The sequence below is a fragment of the Cynocephalus volans genome, chromosome 15 (assembly GCF_027409185.1).
Source record: "Cynocephalus volans isolate mCynVol1 chromosome 15, mCynVol1.pri, whole genome shotgun sequence".
Lineage (NCBI taxonomy): Eukaryota > Metazoa > Chordata > Mammalia > Dermoptera > Cynocephalidae > Cynocephalus > Cynocephalus volans.
The window spans coordinates 58,280,562-58,302,222 of NC_084474.1; the positions used below are offsets into that span (position 1 = coordinate 58,280,562).

Genomic DNA, 21,661 nt, shown 5'->3' on the forward strand with positions numbered 1-21,661 from the left:
CCTACCTCCCATCTTCCTGATCACTCTCCTCAACAACTACCTCTTGTCTTATTCCTCTAGTCTTGTTAGATGACTAGCTTGATAATACCAGATCATAACTGATACTGTGATTTTAAAGGCTGATAATATCTTGATGTGTTATATCTTGGAGGCAGTAGTTCATAAATCTTTTCACCTCCAAAGACTCCTTTTATCATTTTTCTTCCACATACTTATGTTTTGCTTTCATCACAAAATTGCATGTATTATGTAATTCTCCATTAAGTAATGATATTTTCTGATCAGCATGACGTGTAGTGTTACAACATTAAGTTGATATTGCTGAAAAGCAAAAAAGCTTAATGTCTTAGCCCATGCTTTCCATCTTTATTAAGGATAAAAATACATAGTAGACTTTTAAAACTATTGAAAATATGTAAAACTTTATACTTTCGTAGACACTTAGAAACATAGAAATCCCAGTTATACTAAAATTTCAAAAACTGACTCTAAGAAACATAAAATAACTAAAAGGCCAAACTTTATAGATACTTCTTTACTTTCCAAGTGTCATTTCTCCACAGTAAAATAGTGAGTAAAGTACTCTGGGTACTTTGTATTCAAGAGTATAAAAAGCATATGCTTCCTTGGATGAAAAAAAATGCTTTTTTAAAAAATGGAAGAAAGCATTTCTCTGGCCTATTTTTAATCTTGTACTATAGGATTTGTAGCCTGTTAAGGCTAGAAAACAAAACTGTTACGAGTCTGGAGCACACCCAGTCTGAACAGAAAGGGGTATAGGAGAAATTTTTTGGATTCTTTATTATTGTGGAGGCAGAAATGGTGGAGATGAATAGGTAACCTTCTTTCCCTCTTATCCCCTAAGGTTCAGAATTCTTACATAAGTGCATGTGTGTTTAGCTATTTTAAGGCCACCAACGTTCATTGAGTTTACAGGGTCTTTTCACTTGGATTCATTGTCCCTCCTTCTCCCCACCATATTTGTGAGCATGTTTAATGTTCAGGGTGACTGGTAAGAATATGAAGGCTGAGTTGGACAAATTGACTTCCAAATCACTAATGGGCTGCTTCCTGATCTGGACACTGAATAGTTGATGATAATGAATATGACATTTTTAACTGCTTAACAATAAATGGATGGGCCTGTGTACTAAACCAATGAATATCAGATGAACTTGTTAGTATTTGCTCTAACAGGGAATGCAGCCTGTCACTTTTAATTCTTACAGCAAGTAGAAACCAGAAGCACAATAAATTCAGGTGTCTGAAGAGTTTTCAGAGACTTTGAACAGGAATTTTGGTGAAGGAAAACCAAGAAGGGCCCTGCATTAATTCTGTCCTATCATATTTACCAGTTGGTATTCTTTCAAAATCACTCTGAAATGCTATAGTCTAGCATCCAGGAAAAATAATGTCTGAAGTCCTTTCTCAACTCAAAGCATATACATTTCCTGACTTTTTTGTATGAAGATTGTCAACCTTACAAAGTTGAACAATGCAATGAACACTCGCATATCCTCCACCTAAATTCAACAATTAACACTTTACTGCATTTGCTCCATCTGCCTACCTCTCTTTCTACACATTTTTATTTGAAACATTTGAAAATAGAAGAAATCATGACACTTCACCCCTGAATACTTTAACGTACATCTCTTTAGAATAAGGACATTTTCTATATGACTTAAAGTAGCTATTTTTAATAATAGCAATAGTAATCTTCTAACACAGGGGTCAGCAAACGATGGTCTGCAGGCCAAATTTGGCCTGCTGCCTGGCTTAGTAAATAAGGTTTTATTGGATCAAAGCCATGCCTGTTCATTTACATTTGTCTGTAGCTGCTTTTGTGCACAACAGCAGAGTTGGGTAGTTGCCACAGAGACCATATGGCCCGAAAGGCCTAAAATACTATTTCGCCCTCTACGGAAAGTTTTCCAATCCCTTCTCTAATAAACACGTGTGTGAAAATATTTACAAAATCTTCACAAGCCAAAAGATTTGGCTGTCATTTTTCCATAGCAAGTGTGGGTGTGTCTATGGTGAAGAAGTGTTTGTTCCTCCAGTGTATATAGGTTTTGTGATACTGTGAAAAACTTTAGAAGGTATGGGTGGGTGGCGTGGTGGGGAGGTAGGAGTGGGATTGAGGAATCCACTAACATCCACTGCATGCTTATTCTGTAGAGGGCCCTGTGCTAGGTGCTATAATACACTGCTAGATTTACTGTGATCCTTACAACAATTCTATGAAGTAGACAACTTAGTTCCAGTTTTATTGATGAGGACACTGGGGCTTAAGAGAGGTTAGAAAATTCACACTATGTCATGCAGGAATTAAAGAGAAAAACCAAGGATCTAAGTCTGTCTCCAAAGAGATGCAGTGGATTCCTTTAAGATTCCCTAGGGAGAATTCTCAAATATTTTGTGGTCTTGATTCCTACATAAAATGAGTGCTTTGGGCTTCTCTGGCTTCCAGTACAAAACCATGGTAAGATCCTTGGGAGAAAGCAACTAAGTCCTTTCCTTAAAGTACAGTATAGTGAGGACACATGGTGTCTTGGTCTGTTTGTGCTGCTATCACAGAATACCTGAGACTGGGTAATTTATAAACAGAAATTTTTTGGCTCACAGTTCTGGAGGCTGGGAAGTCCAATGTCAAGGTGCCAGCAGGTTTGGTGATTCTGATTCTAAGATGGCACCCTGAACATTGCATCCTCCAGAGGGGAGGAAAGCTGTGTCTTCACAGGGCAAAAGGTGGAAGGACAAAGCAAACCCACTTGTGAGCCCTTTTTATAATGGCATTAACCCATTCATGAGGACTCTGCCCTGGTGACTTAATTACCTCCTAAAGGCTCCACCTCCCCACATTATAACACTGGGAATTAGGTTTCAACATATGAATTTTGGAGGGGACACAGACATTCAAACCATAGCATATAGCAGGGACAGGAAACTAGGCATCACATAATGAAAAGCACCTCAGAAAAATCATCTCAAGTGCCTTAATCATTCATTCTCTAAAATGGGGGTAACATCTATCCTGATTACTTTGGAGGAAAGTGAATATTAAAAAACTTGGAAATGATAGCGCTCAATACCAAAGTGTAAGTCATCATTATTGTTCAGTTTGTATCTCTATCTAAGCAAGCATACCTGAGAACCAATTTGGCTATCTCATTCTTTTGGTCTCTAATTCTCAAATTTTAGTATTATAAGAATCATCTAGGATGCTTGAAAACTCAGATTCCCAGGCCCCCCATCCGGAGATTTCTTCCATTGGCCTGGGTGGGGTCCAGGAGTCAGAACTCACGTGATTCTGGGAGGCAGACTTTGATAAACACTACTTTGACAAAAAATTAATGGTTCACAAGACATCTATTAAAAAAGAACACTTTATTATTAAAAAGGAACTTTTTATGTAACAATAATTAATGCACATTGTAAAATAATTCAAGCAGTACTAAAATACATAGAATAAAAAGTAAAGTTCCTCTCTTCACCACTCAATCTTCTCAACTGTCTCTCAGATATAAGTTTTGATGATTAGCTTTCCAAACTTTTTTCTATGCCTTTACAAACATATATATTGATTAAGAATGATGAGCATTTGATGTTGTTTTTAATTTTTTTTGCTATTAAAAGTAACGCCGAAATAATTATACTTTATTTATAAATAAAGCAAAGTTGCTCAAAGCTGTCTTGAGCAACTCTGTGACTGTTTCTGTAGGACAGACCCCTAAAAGCTGAATTGTTGAGCCAAAAGATTTGACTAACACAGAAAAGAATAAAATAAAGTGTTTCCCCATCTTCAATCCTATCCTCCAGAGGAAGCCACTGTGATCTTTTGTATCCTTATACGAATTGCTTATATAGGTATGTCCATTTTGTTTTGACATACTGTTAATCTGTCCTTCAAGAGTGCCTATTTCCCAAGCTATTCTATTTTTTGGCAGCTGGCCAGTTTGGGATCCAAACCCATGACCTTGGTAAGGTTGAGCACTAACCAACTGAACTAACCAGCCAGCCCTCCCTAACCTATTTTATATCTAACTTTGATTATTCTGGAAGCTATTTTAGTGTCTTCCTTGTTTTCAAGTCCCATTGGCAATGAAATCATTGATCAGCATGCTGTTTCTAGTAATGCCAAAACTGAGGGAGCTTCTCCCAAAGGCTTTTTAGTAAAGGACAGGAGTCTCCAGGAATTTAAATAAATTTCTGGAAAAAGACTAGAATAGGAAGTAAAATTTTGAGCATAAAATGATTTCTTCAAATTCTACACTAAAGCACTTATATAATGATAATATTTATTTTGTTGGCTGGCCAGTACAGGGATCTGAACCCCTTGACAATTATAACAGTTAAACAGAATGGAAGAGTACTTTAAGAGTATTTCAAGAAGTTCGTGGACAAATAGAATGGAAAGATAATATTAATTTCTCCATGAACTTTTTGAAGTACCTTTCTATTATCATTCCCTCTCATGAATGCTGTATTCTAGCCAAACTGTGCTAGCCAGTCTCTGTCCTTTTAGTTCTGGTTCTGCTATTCTCTGATAGAAAGCATCCCCCTTTGATTTTGGTTAATCATGTGGAGGACTTGACTTCAAATCTCAGCCCTGACCTGTCTAACCTTTGCTAAATTATTTATTTTTCTCTCTACTTTTATCCTCTGTAAAATAAGGATAATAATGCCTAAAAGGTTATTTTAACCATAAGTTTGTGAAAAGTACATTAAGATCTATACAAAAGCTAGTAATTCCTGCTATTACTTTCCTTTAAGGACTATCTAGATAGTAGTCTAGCTCTTATTTATTTATTTTTTTTTCAGTGCCTGGCCAGTACAGGGATCCGAAACCTTGACCTTGGTGTTATAACACCATGTTCTAACCAACTGAGCTAACCAGCCAGCACTAGATAACAAGCTCTTTAAGAAAAGGCACCATGCCTTATCTGTTTACTCTTAGTGCCTAGAAAAAGGCTGAATTTGTCAAATATATTTGTTAAATATAATAAACACTTTAGGCTATTTGTCTCCCTCCAGACACAGACTGCAAGGTTTCTGAAGGCATCTTATGTGACACACCTAACAGGACCTGGCACATGGTACCATTTGTGGAATGAATGAACATACAATGTTTGTAACAATGATTTCATACGTATATGGCAGTTAGATTTAAGTCTTTTTATAGGTCTTGTTTTGTCAATGTGGCTATAGCTTCTTGAGGGTAGGGTGTAGTTCTTTCCATATCAAGTGTCTAACAAGAATGTTTGATGATAATGGGGAAAAAAGACGCACACATGAATGTCTAATGTGAATGGTAGACTGTAAACATTTCCAAATTGTACCTGGAGTGAAGTGTAATGGAAAATGCTCTTAATTCAATTTTTTATAATAGGACAACAGCTTAATACGTTTATATAACTAGATTAATAGAAAAGAGCAAGGGCCGGCCCGTGGCTCACTCGGGAGAGTGTGGTGCTGATAACACCAAGGCCACGGGTTCGGATCCTATATAGGGATGGCCGGTTTGCTCACTGGCTGAGCGTGGTGCTGACAACACCAAGTCAAGGGTTGAGATCCCCTTACCAGTCATCTTTAAAAAAAAAAAAAAAAAAGATAATAGAAAAGGGCAAATATTATCCGGATTTACACAGTGTTAAGTCACTTATGCCTATACGTTAATCTGGTTAATTTCACAAGAAAGTGGGGCACGCACTTGAATCATCTTTAATTGTGAAGAGTCTGAGTTACAGACCTGGGTTCTGGTCCTAGCTCCAGCAATAAACTAGATATGTAAACCGGAAAATAAAAAGGTTACCATATCTCAACTTTTTTGTAACTATTAAATAAACAATATAGATAAATAGCATAGTTCCTGGCACAGCACGCGCTTTTCGGGGTTAGGAGGTCGGTGGTTCCTCCCTCTTACGTCCTTCTCCAGGGAAAGAGGACAAGCGAAATAGCTTACCTGCTGGTCTGATTTCACTTTTTTTTTTTTTTTTTTTTGGTGCTGGTGGGGTCTTTCACGACTAATATTTTGAATGATCTGTCACTGGACATTTACACCAAGGTCCATCGTTCACAGCAAGTTTTTTAAACTAGACCTGTTTTTCCCTCCCTCTGTGCAATTTCGGCTCACGAGTTCACGCTGACAGCCACAAAAGAACCCACCCGTTCTCCGAGTGACTGGCAACTTGGGCGAGCGGAGGAGAGTGGACTCAGCTGCTTCTGCCCGACGGAGGGTAGATGTGGAAGCTGCGGCGCACCGTAGCCCTCCCGGGGCAGAGGGAGCTCAGCCGCATGACGACCGTGGTCACAGACACGGTCCCTCCCATTTCATCCAGAGTCGGCTTCACCAACTCCCGCCGGGTTCGATGCTCCTTGGTTCCTAAGCCCGCAGCTCGCAGCAGAAGAGCAACACAATCCCCAAAGGCTTATTATAACCCACAACGGAGGAACGCGAACACTGGGTCCACTTCGGCGGCACTAATAGCAACCACTCTTTGCCCCCACTTCCGGCTTCTTGTTCCGCCCCTTCCGCTTGATATTTGCTTCCGCTTCCGGCCGTGGCGTCCCGGCTAGCCGTGAAAAGCTTTGCATTGTGGGAATTCCTTCTTTTCTTGCTCCCCGGCCATCTTGGCGGCCGCTTTTGGTGAGTGGGGTACACCGGCCTGAAGCTTAGGCAGCGTGCGAAGTCTTGCAGGTTGCCGTTTGGAGCTCCGGGTCCTAAACTTCCTGTCCTGTCCTCTGTATGTTCTAGGTTGGGGGCCTTCCCGCACCTAAGGCAGGAAGATGGTGGCCGCAAAGAAGACGGTGAGTGAGGCGGCCCAGGCCGATTCACGTGGAGACATGATTCTCGGCCGGGGCGGGCAGATCTTAGTACACTGAAGAGACAGCATGCCCACTGGCATTTGGAGGGTCCCAAAGGGAAACCGAGAGCCCCTCCCAATGACTTGAGGCCCTCCACTTCGAAGATTTTATTAAGGGGCTCGGCTCCAGAAAGCTAGATCCAGTTTTGAGGTGGTTATAAACGATCACTGAAGGTGCATGTTAAATGTTTGCTTTGTAGAAAAAATCGCTGGAGTCGATCAACTCTAGGCTCCAGCTCGTTATGAAAAGCGGAAAGTACGTGCTGGGGTACAAGCAGACTCTTAAGATGATCCGACAAGGAAAAGCGAAATTGGTCATTCTCGCCAACAACTGCCCAGCTCTGAGGTAACCGAAGGACCTTCAGCTTGTGTCGCCCACCGCGAATTAATCGTGAGCGAATTTCCAGGAGTGTAAACTTGTACTTTGGGTAGCATGAACTCGATTTTATGTAAAACTTGTTTTCCAAGCGAACACTTGCAGAATATTACGGTTACTATTATGATGTTTGGCTCTTGATCCCTGATCTTTCCTTCTGTAAGTGTATCTTTGGGGAGAAATGTGTGACAGGAGCGGCAAAAAACATACAACGTCAAAGTTTGAGGGAAGCACATACACATAATTTGTTTTTTCGTGTATTTTGTGTCCTGGTTTTTTGGGGGGTCATTCTTTTAGCTTTGAGATGCTTTAGAGCTGATTTATTTTATGAAAACCAGAAAGAAAAGCCAGGTAAGAAAAGTTCAGGTAGGACTGTAGAGTTGCAGGTTATCACAGAATCACCTTGTTCAGCCGACACTATAAATTCTCTGAGCCATGGTTTATGTTTGACTCACTGTTTTGAAAATGAACTTAGTGGGTATTGTAAATAAGCTAAAGAAACTTGGACCTTAACAGAACATAAGCCATGCGATCAGTCCCCTACCCTCATTGATTTTTCTGTGGCAACGCATACTCTGCTCACAGCATCTTATATAGGGTGTCGGTACAAAGCCTGGAGTGCTGTATTCATTCCATTCCATGGTTTGGTTTTAATCCAAGCAATTGTTCCAAACTTTAAAACATGCTTTCTATAGTAGTGCTTCTCAAACATGATTATGGGTGATCTTGATTCAGTGGGTCTGGGATGGAGCCTGAGATGGATTTCTAAAAAGCCCCTGTGACACTCTTACTATTCTGTGAATCCACACTTTGAGTGGCAGGGATCTGTAGGACTCCTTTCAACTTCCTAAAACTATTCGTATCCATTAAATTGACACCGAAATGTTAATTCTTTGGGTAAATAATGTCACTCCCCATCTAGGATTTAGGGTGCTGGAGGGTGATAGAAATAGCTTATCTTTTGAAGATAACCTGGATTTGGATTCTGGATCTTGCACATACTCTGTGTCTCATTTTCTTCATTAGTTAAAAAACATGGAGTACATAATCACCTACTTTAGCGGTTGTCATAGGAATTACATAATGTACAGTGTCTGGCATTTACTATTGCTGAGCAAATAATGCTTTATATTTTTTTGCATCCTACCCTCTACCATGCACATAGATACTGTCTTAAATATAGTTGGTGCTCATCAGGTATTTGCTGATTGCCCTGTCACTTGAAAGGGCTCTAAGTAGAGGTTGGCTTGTATTAGTTAATGGATATGGTAATATGATTTTAAGAGTAATAAGTGGTTTACTGTTTGAAGGCCTCACCAACATTAAAACAAGAGAAGTAGTATCATTTAGTCTGTCAGTCACTTGGGTAAGGCATTTATTTGCCCTTTTTTGGTTCCCAAAGGAAATCTGAAATAGAGTACTATGCCATGTTAGCCAAAACTGGAGTCCATCACTACAGTGGCAATAATATTGAATTGGGCACAGCATGTGGGAAATACTACAGAGTATGCACACTGGCTATCATTGATCCAGGTATGCTTTTTAAATCATTTTTTCCTTCATAATGTAATATAAGTATTTGCTATGCAAATGTCTTTGATTCCTAAGTTCAGATAGTAAGAATTTGGATATAGCAAGGGATATCCTATAGTTTTATTTCTCAGAGAATTGATAATGAATGCTAGTACATTATAATTAACTTTGGGGAGTGGGGGAAGGAAGAATTGGTAAAGGGACATGAAAATCAACTACACTGTATATTGATAAAAATAAAATAAAAATAATTAGCTTTGTTATAAATGAAAATTGTTTTCCTTTGAGATCATGAATTTCCTAAGAAATAATGACTTAGGAAGTTGGTGATTATGAGGGGGGCGGGTAATCAGGTGAAATAGTGGAAGAAAGTGATCTTTCCTTGCTGCCTGGGAACAGACAGGTAAAATTAGGCCGAAGGGGAGAAAACTGCCTACAAATACATATTCTGTTTTGAACTTAATGATTTTTTAGTTAATTTATAAAATACTGCGAATATTCTCGCTGTTCTGATTTTGTAATAATCAGAACAGGCTAAACATTCGCTATATTAAGACCATGCATGTGTCCCCAGACCTAGTTCTTTCCCTAGGTCTGGTTTTATAAATGCTTGTGATAAACCATGTCTGACTTACTTATTATTTGGTCATTTTGTGTGATCATATAATGGCTGTGATTTTAGATTATCTTTGTTCAACCTTAAAAAATGATAGTACAGCTAGAATAACTTTTGCAAATGGTGCTAATTTGCAGACTTTTGTCTAAAGGAGGCATAACCAGAGTAGGGAAATTTTATGATTACCAGTTGCCATTAAATGAATTGTAAAATTACTGTATCTTTTTTTTTTTTTTTTTTTTTTAGGTGATTCTGATATCATTAGAAGCATGCCAGAACAGACTGGTGAAAAGTAAACCATGCAAAATTTTTCTTTAATAAAACTTGCCAGAGCTTGTTTTAAATACACTGTAGCCATTATATTTTCTTTACGTTTTTTTGTTTCAGTACACTTTCCTGAAGGTAGGGTTAGAGAGGATGAAGCAGCTAGATGTGTTGACAAGACTTTTGGGTGAAGAGTTACACATCCCAGTTTCTGTTTTCCTGTTTTTGGAAAGAGAATGCTCTAGAGTTCCTTTCTAGTAATAAGAGATTTAATTTTCATAATTCCAGTCTAAGGACGCTGGTTTGCATTTTGTATTTAAATATGTTTGCAAGCAAGGTTAAGCACTCAGAATTTAGCCAGAATTGCATTTTTCCAAATCTTAGTAGCAAAAATGCCATAGGCTGGGAAAATTCTATTGAACTTTAACAAAGAAGGATCTTTCTTAAGGTTGTACAGTGGTTGGAGTAGAAGAAATGTACTTGGACAACTTCAGAACAATCTCAGATCTTCAGCAACTGTTAAGTCCAAGATTGCCAGAGTATGTTTTATATCATTTAGTCCCAAAAGATGTACTGTGTTCATTTTTGGGAAACTGCATACTGCATCTCCTGAGAGTATGTCCCATGGAACCGTTTTTCCACGTATGTATGTTAATATCCTTTGGAACAGGCAGAGGAATTAATTTGAGGGAAAATACTGATTTAGCTACATCTGAATTTACAAAATTGAATGTTCTGGTAGGGTATACCCTGTGAAGTCTACTTTGGCTTTGTGGGAGGCTACAGAAGTGTCACAAATGACAGTGTCTTTTATAGTCTCTCTCTCTCTCTCTCTCTCTCTCTCTCTCTCTCTCTCTCTCTCTCTCTCTCTCTCTCTCTCTCTCTCTCTCTCTCTCTGGCAATTTTTGATGGTAAAGGAGTGAGACATAGGAAATGATGCCTGCTGTATACTATTCAGAAAGTCAAACATTTAGCAAACTTGGAGTCAGGGGACTCTAGCTTTTAATAGCTATGTAACAACTGTGGATGGGTCATATCCCAGTTTGAGAGGTGAGAGATTTGGTTTCTTTTAAGGTAGCATTTCATGATATTAATTTATGTCTGAAGTTAATCTGAAATTGTGGTTATACTTTGGAGAGTGGCTGTTACTAACTAGAGTTTTACTGGTTCATTTACTCAGTATTTTTCAATTTGGGAGCATTACTGACATTTTGTGATGGGACAATTCTTTGTTGTGGAGGGCTGTGGAGACTTGTTTTTCATTCCTGGTTTTCCTTTCATGTCATTGTAACAATCACCTCAGTTGTCAATTTTAAACTAGCATCTCTCCTGGTTAAGAGCAACTGAAGTGTATGAAAATTTTTGAATGTTCTAGGGTGTTCATGTTTGCTTATCCAGAGACTGGTGTGCCCAAAGTGACTTAAAATGTTTGAAATCTCTATTTTTGATAAGAATCGCTTGGTCTGAGTACTGGTGTCTGATGCTGTTTAGCTTGTTTCCATAGTTCAAAGTGTTTCAGTATCTTGATTAAAGAAGTTTGTGTGCTTGCTTTGTTAATTTCTCCCACAAGTGGACTTTTCATGCAATTTGGGTGGTTTTTGAATTATTTTTCCCTCTAAGTTGATTAGTTCCAATTTAATTTCTTAAGAATACAGTACTGCAGATGCCAGTGTACCATTTCTTTGCAATGTTTCTCTTGAATAACTTTTTGGCTGCAGGCATTTTGGAATGATGGTTTTAGAAAGTTTATGATTTCCGGGGCCTTTTTCTTAGGTAATGAGAATATGCTATAAGATCATTTGGTTTTTCCTTTTCTTTTTATGTGCTTTTTGTGCAGTTACTAATGTTTCTTTCAGTATGAAAGGAGTTTAAAATTCAGAGAAGAGGAGTTGAAAGCCTTAGGCAAGAAATATTCCTCACTCATTCTGGCCTGGGGTAGCTGTGGTGGCCAGGAAGATCTGGACAGGTGTAAGGTGGCATTTTTAAATATTCTTTTCTGATTTTAATCAAAGTAGTAAGTTTGATTAAAAGATATTACTTTGATTAAATATGCAGGGGATTGCAGAAATTCCAGCCAATTGGATTTACTCCATACCTATACTGAACGGTCTGTTGGGTATGGAGATAAAAGTCCCAAAGAAGAGGTTGGATATTGTGGAATGTGTTAAGAATTGCAGTTGGATGGGATGGTGGCAGGAGCAAATGGCATATAGAGCAGAAACCAAATCTTGGACTGGTCGTAAATGCAATTGTTTGGGTGATTTGGAAGACAGCCATCTGTTTCAAGGAAAACTTTACTCTTTGATCTGCTCTCACAGCTACCAGCTATCCTTTAGACCTGCTCCTCCCTCTGCCTGCAGTTGCATCTTGTCTCCTCCCTCTCCCCCTTCTTTTCAGGCCTACCTATATACTTGTTCTGCGGGCAAACCCAACGTCCTCTTCCAGTTTAGATTAGGTGCCTCTTAGTTAACCTTAGAACCTTTGTTATGGTATTAATCACATCTGTTTCTAACTGAACTAAGGTCCTACTAGAGGTTCAACATATTCAACTTTGTGTCACTTACCAAAAAGTAGAGTAATAATGACTTCTGGGCTTGAACATTTACTTTATTCTCTTTGATATGCTGTGGTTGCCTAGTCCAGAATTTTATCTTCATCTTGTTGATAGTAGTTCTTGAACAACTTGTGCATTTACCATTATGTAGTTTACTACCTCCTACCTGCTGGCTTCAAAAGATAATTTAGGGCTGGGAATCTGCCAAAGTACTTTCCTTATGTAAGCATAGAATTCATTCTGTCTTCTCATTCACTAACCATACACTTAGCCGAAGCACCATCTTTTGTCAGAATGCTCTTGGCTGCTGAAGAACGAAAACATAGTAGCTAATACTAAGCATTTAGAATGTTTTAGGTACTTTACTAGGTAGTGTATATCTTAACTCATTTAATCTTGACAAGCCAATGAGATGCTACTTTAACCCTGCTTTGTAGATGGAATTAAGGCATGGAAAGGTCACAATAAATGATGAAAATGGAATGTAAAACCCTTACTTTGTTATGTACAGGTGGCAAAAACAAGGAAAACAAATATTTCAAATTTTAAACAATCCTCAGGTATCTTGGATTAATCTGCAAATTTTGATGGACTGGTTGGAGGTTGTTGTTTTCTACCTAAGTTGGGGAAAGTTGAAAACCTGATGAAATGTACTTAATAGCTAAAAAAAAAGGGAGGGGTGGGGGTCGGGGGGGGGCAACAATCTTTTGAGCCACTAGAGGGAGCTTGAACACAACAGAGTGAAGTAGAATTGAGACACCTGGAAGCAATGCCTGAACTGATTATATCTCAAAAGTAATGTCAACCCAAGTCAGTACTACTTCCTAATGAAAACCTGTGTTTTCAGGGTCAAGTGCATTACTCAAATATAAATTTAAACTCAAGGTTTTATATATATATATATATATATACACACACACACACACACACACACACACACACACACATTTTTTAAAAAAAATTTTTTTTAAGATGACTGGTAAGGGGATCTTAACCCTTGACTTGGTGTTGTCAGCACCACGCTTACCCAGTGAGCTAACCAGCCATCCCTATGTAGGGATCCGAACCCATGGCCTTGGTGTTATTAGCACTGCACTCTCCCAAGTGAGCCATGGGCCAGCCCAAGGTTTAATATTTTAAGTCACAACTTTTATACCTGTAAAGAATCATGATTTTTCAGATAAGGTTGAGACCTAAGAGATGTCCTTCCTACTCTACCACACTAACCTTTGGGAGGACATTATGGAAACACTTGTCTTGAGAAATGTAGTGTTTTGTTTGTAAAGCATAATTTGGACCCTAAAATACAGTAGCTTCAATGAGAAGGATGTCATCTTGGCTATCTAATGTTTCTTACTGACGTACAGTTTCTTGCTCTTAAGTGCCTTCTTGAGCTGATATAGTTGAAGTCCCCTTTGACTCTGTCCCTGTTTCTACTTTCTTATTTTTCCATTTTGGTGTATATCCTTCCAGAAACTTTCCTGTACTTAAATATACATACTTGTGTATCTTTGAACAACTAGTGATGTTTGTGTGTTCTATTTTTAAAATCAGAAATGGTATCATACTAAACATTTTGTCATTGGCTTTTTAAATTCATCTTTGCTTTTGAGTTTTACCGTGTTTCTGCATAGATTTAGTGCATTCCTGTAAATGTTGTATTTCTGTGGTGTGGACTACACCATAGTTTATCAGTTCCCTTTCCAATGACGTTTAGGTTTCTAGTTTGTTGCTTTTCAGACTAATAACATTCTTAGTACAGGTCTCCTTATATGTATGTGCTAAAATTATCTAGTTTAGATATCTGTAAGTACAGTTGCTAAAGGTTTTGTGCGCTTTCAGTTTTATTAGGTATTGGCAGATTTATTGTCCAAAGAGACAGCAAATTTGCATTCTCGTTAGCAGTGTACAACAGTCCTGTATTTCCATATCCCTATCAACACTAGTCAAACATAGTAATTTTTGCCAAGCTGATGGGTGAAAAATTGTGTCATTGTTTTAACCTACATTTTCCCGATTCCCAGAGAGATTCAACAGTTTTTTCATGTGCTTGTTGGCCATTTCTCGTGTATACATAATCTTGCATTTAAAGTTAAACTAAGAATTTTACACAATGCCATTCTCTAAAGTGGCAAATTTTAATATTGTGTAAAAAAAATCCAACTTGTTACACAAGTACATATGTCCTGTGATTTTATGCATACATCCATATACATATATCAAGGTAAAGTCCAATACAAAAAACGTAGCATTTCCTATGGCCAGTGTTCTATGGAAGTAAGACTGCAAACTTTATAGTCAAATAAGATTGCAACACTAAGGCAGGACAAGGCAGAAGCAAATCATATCCACAGTACATTACAAAATACCTTGCATAGCTTATTTATTCTCACTTGGTAAACTCATCTTAGGATTCTGAAGGATTCTTTTTTTTCCTCTAAATTTATACAAGTTAGTGTTTACTTTTTGTCTTTGTTGTGTAGCAAACCAGCTTTCTCAGTACTGATTATGTTTTTCTTCACAACATTATAGAGCTTTGGGGCTCTGAACTGCTTTCATTACAATCCTTGATACAATGATGTACAAATATGTAGAGCATTTCTAATCTTCATTTGTACCTCAGACGGTTTTCCAGGGCTTCCATTCTCTGTGTCATTTCTTCTAGTAAATCTCAAGTTAAGGAAGAAGAATCTGAGTTGCCTATTTTTACTTACATTCATATACAACTTGATTTATCTACATAAAAATTTGTCTGGAAACAAAAGGCTTTTTTTTTTTTCCCATTTCTGTCAAATATTTTAAAACCCTGATTTGTAAGTTTAACATGTGCTGTCAAGACAAATATATTTCAGTTTAAGTTTTGTTTTTTTTTTTATATTATCAAAGCCAGAGAGCTTAGTTTGAATTTGTCTTTTTTTAAAAAACTTTAATTCCACTCAAAACCCCTGTTGCTGGTAAATTAATACACCTCTGGGAACCAGAATTGATAATGTTGAAGAGAAGAAAATGAAAGGATTAGGCCTTGGAAGGTAAGATTTGAAGTCAAAAGAGAAAGGAGATGAGTTTTCACCCATGATGCCATATGAGGCCAGAGGGGTAGCAGTTTTGAGGAATTCTGACCTATATGCTCTTTTATATCTTTTTTACTCTCTTGTGAAGTAGACCTTCAGAGGTGGGGTGGGAAAAGGGAGAGAGAGGAGCATTAGGTAAGTATTTGTCTCCCCTGTAAGCTCCTTAATACCCTCCACCTACCCCTTTGGTGGCAGAATAAAAGCCCAGATTCATTACATTCACCACTGTCAGATTATTTTATTTTACTTAGGGAAGCATATTTCCAGCTTTCAGAAAGGGAATTGCTATATCTGTTTTTCCTTATTATATAAACCCATTGGCAAAGAAGTAGTTCAGAATGAAAACCATTTCCCGGTAGACTAGTTGGTGCACGATGAGATACATATCAGCCAGCTTTAGTAAGCTTACTGTAATTTTAAGTTCAGAGCAGTTGGCAGGGTGTTCAATGTGTAAAAGCACTGAATCCTCATTTCTCTATTATCCCAAAGCATTCCTCTTACTTGTAATATTATTTTAATGAATCATTGGATTCTGCTATTCCCTTGGTAGAATGTCTCATCTTTTACAGTGCTGATATAAAAGATCTCGGCTGCCAAGACAAAAAAAAAAAAAAAAACTGACACACGAAAATAAAACCAAAAAAAGAAAAAAGTGCCTTGGTCCTTCAGAAACTGCACAGTCTAGATGTGGCTGCAGTACAGCTTGAGGCTAAAAGAAAAATTCAGTTTAGATTGAGTGAAGCCTCTTCCTTCTACAACCTTTGCCTGTACATACTGTACCTTTGTTGCACTTCTGGCCCGGTAAATATCTTCCATATACCAGTAGAGGGAGTTAAATCAGTGTTCTTTACATATTGACTGACTGGCCTTATTGCTAACTCCCAGAATAGCAAATGGCAACCAAGTGCTTGACCTTTGCCACTAAGCTTGGCCTGCCCTTGGCTCTCAGGCTGCTTTTTTTTTTTTTTTTTTTAAAGAAAAAAGCCTTTCCTGGAGTTTACTGTTCTTCATGAGAATGACTTCATTTGATACATACCCACATACAGCATTTGTAAAGTTTTGGTAATACTCTGGATTTCATACAGAAGCATAGTATTAGAAAAGGATATAACGCTGTGTTAATTTTCTTACTTCTTCATTTGCAAGATTCTGGAACATTATAAGGTTTTCACATTTGCATTGATCGTGTTTTTCTTCCAAAGGACTTCCTGAGAAAGATGGAAAGTGTTCACCTCTATAATCCACCAGACTGCCCAGACACATAATAATAGGACTGAATCATCATATGGAGGAAACCATAATGAAAGAAATGTTCAACTTTTTCCATGCTGCCAGATCCAGTAAAGTAAATACCAGGAAATGGCTATATACAGCTTCTAATACTGGAAGTGGCTTTTATTGTGGATTAGGGGGAAGGCTACTTACTTCAGTTTATTTTAGTTTTTTTAGTTCCCATTTAAGTTTTTTCTTCTCTTTTCCACTATTCTATCTCCTGCTTCCTCCCTTCTTCCTTTAAGCCAGGTTTGTTGGCAAGCTGAAAGGCTGGCATCAAGTTATCTTACAATAATATTTTACTTGGAATTACCTGAAGATTTTGTCGAATGGAAAAGTTTTTGTGTAGACTGTGAAAGATTGTCTTCTTCAAACAGATATCTGTGTTGCACTGCAAAATTAGAACAGGAAAGTAGGTCTTGGATATTTATGGTGACTGGCTCAGATTCTGTAAAGAGAAAGAAAACTGAAGTCACACCTGCTTAACAGTATTGTGGTTATAAAACAGCCATCAGCAGAGTTAGGTACTTCGAGTTCCTAACATTTGATACAGACCTTTACTTTGGGACATAACTGTGGCAAAAAGACTGTCAGCAGAGATGTTAGTTCCCAAATACAGTGTAAAGTATATATAGAGTGTGTCCTATCTGATCAAGGAAAAAATGTTTTAATTAACATAATTTAAATCTTTCACTTCTTTATAACTTCTATATGGAGGGAAACCATAATGGAAGCACCCACTGAAGATTCTGAAAACACTGCTTTTAAAATTTACCTGTTGGCTGGTAGACCCTCCTTGGCAGTTCCCCTGCTGGGGAGTCCTGTCTTCCATCAGAGTCTTCTAGAGCTGAGCAGAGAAAGATGACCAGAAGGAATGATAGTTGTCCACATGAATGCATGTGTTCTTTAGGAAGCTGGTCCCAGATCAACTCCTTACCTACCTGCCATAACCCAGGGTTTTTTGGTTTCATTTGGTAACACCAAAGATTCAAAAAAGTAATTGGTTACCATGATATCCATGACCACTCTGGGGGATAGTTCTCTCTAGTAAGAGAAGCCCAGACTTCTTAATTACATCTTTTTACTTAAGAATGCCTCCCAAAATGTTTTATGTCTAGAAAGTAGGACAGACAAAAAAAAGTTGAAGTTGTTGAAGGATCAAGTTGCAATGGCAGTAGCTTCACTTGAAGCATTTCAAGTTTATGAAACCGCCAAGAGGCAAAACATTATCTATGCAGACATCTGAAAGGCCTTCCCTCCCTGGTCCCCTTTCATCTCAGTTTTTTAGAGGAGTAAGATACAGCACTTAGACTGGGATTTTACTGGTGACTAAGCCTAGGACGTGAGTAAAAGGAAAAAAGGCAGAAGTGCTATGTGTAAGCATACCTGGTACAATTAGTGAAATGCATAACAGCATTTCAATTCTGAAGGCAGTCTAATACTCTTTAAACATAAGTAGTCCATGCAGAAAGGCATTCTTTAAGTTTTTAATAGTGGGCTTGAAAATTCTACCATCCTTCTCTACTGTAATTAGAGGTATATGCTGAAATTGCACCTCAGCTTTCCTGATTTATGTAATGATTGTTTCTTAGTTAAATGATCATCTCTCTAGGATTTTTGTGAGAATTAAGTATGCTGGCGTGTCAAAACACCTGTCACTGCTTGGCAAAGAACATGTGCTCAAGCAGTGGTAGTTATTATTTTTGTCTTCCTCTCTCTCCCCTGTTTCCCTTTTTCTTCTTATTGTTTTGAGGCATTACTGGCCCTTCCTACCAAAAAAGTGCTTTTTTGAGCACTTTGAAGGAAAAGGTTGAGAATTTCTCATTCAAGGGTTCATGCTGCCCTGTTTGCTAAGGTCTTTGGTAAATGTAAATTACAGTACCTTCACAGATGCCTTTCTTTAGTTTTTCACTTATCTCGCCCATTGTGCTGAAGTCTTCAGCATAGAAGAGATGCTTGTCTGTGGGCTCAGAGGCAATCTCTTGTAGTTCTTCCTCAATGGCTTTTCCTACCCCAACAGCATATATAGTGATACCTAAGGTGCAGAGCAGTTTAAGAACAAGATAGTTAGAGTTGTGTTCCTAGGGTCTGGAAGTTATTTTATTATACCCAAAGCCAGCTGGATATTAAGTGGTGATTTGAGGGGTCTATGTCAACCTCCTTTTCCTTTTCCTTTTCCAGCATTTTTATTTTGGCCCTATGAGCAAAAGAGGGATCCAAGAGAGAGACAGGCATTTGGGAGAAGTTGGGGAGTTAAACCACCAACTATTGCTCAGCTCTGGGCAGGGTCATTTAACATTTCTACAACTTTCCCCTGAATTAGCCTTATAGACTAGTAGAAAAGAGCACTATCTTTTGGCTTACTAAGTGGGAATTTCTTCCAGAAGAATTCTAAGAAGCAAGTCAATTTATGACCTTACAACCTAGTTTCTGCTTCTCAAAGGTACATGATAGGAATATCTAGTGGCCTGGAGCCAAGTGAAGCTATCTTTTGCCTACTTCTCTGGAAGGACACAGCCTTGTGAGAGGGTGCTAAGCTGAAAAGGAGAATCTGCAGAGCACTGGAAATGTCCAAAGTCAGGAAAAAGAACAAACCCAAGCATCAGCCTTAGATTGCAGAGGGATATGAGGTTGCTCTAGCATTTCTAACTCAAATTAATCATTAGACTCCCTTCCCCCATGTACTCTTCATTTGAAGATAAAACACAATAAGAATTAAATTCTGCTTGATTCCCCACATTTTTCAGCACTAATATTCTGGCTAATTCATTAAACTAGATTTTTAAAAATGCACTTTAAAATGGCTCTCTAAGCCAAGGGGCAAGAGTTATGCCTTGTTCTAGGTCTGTGTAAGGTCAATAGCCAAGTTTCACATATTTGTCTAGGAGTCCAGTGACTTTATACACAGTACTATTTTAAGATTGTATTAGCTATCCATAGGAGTAATTAAATTCATTAGAAGATGTCACTTCAAATCTGTGATTCAAGAACCAAATAAACATCTGTTTTTCCTACCACCTGCCTTTGAGTGGAAATTTGAATGAGGGAAAGTGTAAGGTAGATTAGTCTTAATGAAACAAATAAAAGGGCAAATTACTGTCTCTGGATACCAAGATGCTTCCCCCAATACTGTTTAAGAATGCAGCCTAAAGGGGCCCATGGGTAAGGTGAGCTCTAGCAAGCTGATCTAGTGTGAACAGCCAACTTTACAATCCACCTAGATGATTCAGGGCAGGCACTTTGTGGCTACCACTCTCTTGGGCTAGACAAAAGGGAGTGAATAGTGAGGTGAGCAATATCAGTAAAATGGCCTCCTTCACAAAGGTAGTGATTGAATGTGGATGTGAACCAGCCTTTCTGTGAAGAGAAATGGAGTTCACCAGTGGGACTGCTGATCCTACCACTCCTTTGTTCATTCACTCAGCAGGTACTGCCATGCATCTACTGTATGCCAGGCCTGATCTAGGCACTGGGCCCTTCAAGTCTTGGCTGAGGCCTTGGTCTGTGCATACCCTTTTTCCCCTTACAGGACTCGCTAAAGCAATATGCCCTCAACAGGTACTTAAAGAAGGTGGCTTTCAAGCAAGTTGTTTCACGACTTCAAGTTTTCTCATCTCCCCCAAGGAATCTAAAAACTTCACCGTAAACTCTCTACCAGCCATCCTGGCTTTTGGGTTTCCTTTTGCCAGGGGCCATACTCCTCTACCATACTTAACATCTATACAATTGAAGTAACCCTGAAAGTCTGTCCCTGCATTATACACAAGGTTAGAAAAGCCTCAGTGAAAAGGCTGACCTTTACTGAGCAACAAGAGCTTAGAGTCAAAACTTCTTCCAACATTTTGATTTTCTCAGAAGCTAACTTTTGCCACCTCCAAAGACAAGAGTATCTCTATCCTGAGGCTATCACGCTTTCAGAATGTTCATTTGAAGCATTGGTTAAAAGACACACACACGTGTACTTCAAAAAGTTCGTGGAAAAAAATAGAATGAAAAGATAATATGAATCTTTCCATGAACTTTTTGAAGTACCTGCACATGAGATATGTATATGTATGTATGTGTGTGTGTATATAAGTGAAATATATATGCGCGTATACACACAACAAGCTCTTGTTCCTTGTGGGGTGCTGTTAAGGCCTGTAGGTGGCAGTTTAGTAAAGATGTATAATGGTGGTTGACAGGAAACCTTTCTATACTCAAAGAATCCTATGGCCAGCTGAGTTTAAGAAACCTGAACCTTGTGTGGTGTAAACCACACCTCCATCCCATATTACCATTGGCCTTGGCTTTACTGGCCCACTCGGAGACATCATCCTGAGCCCGTCCGTCGGTGAACACGATGGCCACTCTGGGCACCCGTGTGGAGAGGGGCCTGGCCCCTTCTACTTGAGTAAAACTTCTCTCAAACATGTGTTTCAGGGCCAGCCCAGTCATAGAGCCCTTGCCCATGTATTTCATGTGGGCCACAGCTTTTTTCATGTCTTTGGCAGAGTTGAAGTTTCTCAGGGTAAACTCTGTGTGGACCTGCGTGGAATATTGAAGCAGCCCCACTCGAGCAGCTTTGGGGGAAATCGCCAAGGAATCTATAATTCCAGTGACAAACTGCTTCACAATTTCAAAATTCTCTTCTCCGAGGCTCTTGGACCCATCAATCACAAAGACCAGGTCAATTGGGCCTTCAGTGCATCCTACAGGAATGAGAGGAAAGTTGACATAGTCAGATAATTAAAAATCATTTACGCACAAGAATAGAAGAAAATTATGCTTCAATTGGAGGCATAACTGTTTTGGGGATCCACTTTTGTTTTTCTTTAGATAATCCACAGGACAGACAAGATTTGTTAGGAAAGTCACAAGCAACAACAATTTTACATACCCTTTTATGTTTGGCTTGCCAAATTGATAAATATAATATTTTTCACAAGCAAAAACACAAAGCAGATGTACAAATTGTCTAGGAAATCAACTCCACACTGCACCCTGGAACATTGACAGCTTAGTCTGGGAGGGGCTGTATGTAGAGCACACTTAAGGGTCTGGGAACACCTAAAAGATTCCTCTAACTTTACTGCAGGAGAGTGACATCACCCTAGTGCTGGCATTTTG

At 38.6% G+C, this 21,661-nt stretch overlaps 2 protein-coding genes and 1 non-coding gene across 6 annotated transcripts in view; 2 read left to right on the forward strand and 1 right to left on the reverse strand.

Annotated features, from left to right (window-relative positions):
- Positions 1–6,571: 6,571 nt before the first annotated feature.
- RPL30 (ribosomal protein L30) lies at positions 6,572–9,737 on the forward strand. Of its 2 annotated transcripts, XM_063079632.1 has the most exons (5): positions 6,572–6,649; positions 6,758–6,810; positions 7,067–7,212; positions 8,645–8,775; positions 9,638–9,737. In XM_063079632.1, exons 2-5 carry the CDS (start codon positions 6,790–6,792, stop codon positions 9,685–9,687), a joined length of 348 nt encoding a protein of 115 aa, XP_062935702.1. In that variant the 5' UTR covers positions 6,572–6,649; positions 6,758–6,789; the 3' UTR covers positions 9,688–9,737. The 2 variants fall into 2 exon arrangements, with proteins under 2 accessions (XP_062935702.1, XP_062935703.1); XM_063079633.1 differs by lacking the exon at positions 6,572–6,649 and having other exon boundaries at positions 6,656–6,810.
- On the forward strand, positions 9,265–9,396 carry LOC134364298 (small nucleolar RNA SNORA72). The gene has a single exon (XR_010021837.1). It is a non-coding gene; the product is annotated as a small nucleolar RNA SNORA72 (small nucleolar RNA).
- A 4,467-nt stretch (positions 9,738–14,204) lies between the features above and the next one.
- The window catches only part of MATN2 (matrilin 2), a 123,853-nt gene continuing 116,396 nt past the window's right edge, over positions 14,205–21,661 (reverse strand). For 2 of the 3 annotated variants that reach the window (XM_063079626.1, XM_063079624.1), the window contains 6 exons: positions 20,830–21,243; positions 18,435–18,587; positions 17,328–17,399; positions 16,866–17,000; positions 16,390–16,488; positions 14,205–14,873 (listed from right to left, as the gene is read on the reverse strand). In XM_063079626.1, the coding sequence (XP_062935696.1) occupies positions 14,818–14,873; positions 16,390–16,488; positions 16,866–17,000; positions 17,328–17,399; positions 18,435–18,587; positions 20,830–21,243 (929 nt within the window). In that variant the 3' untranslated portion in view covers positions 14,205–14,817. The remainder of the gene's footprint in view (positions 14,874–16,389; positions 16,489–16,865; positions 17,001–17,327; positions 17,400–18,434; positions 18,588–20,829; positions 21,244–21,661) is intronic. The other variant, XM_063079625.1, reaches the window with a different exon arrangement.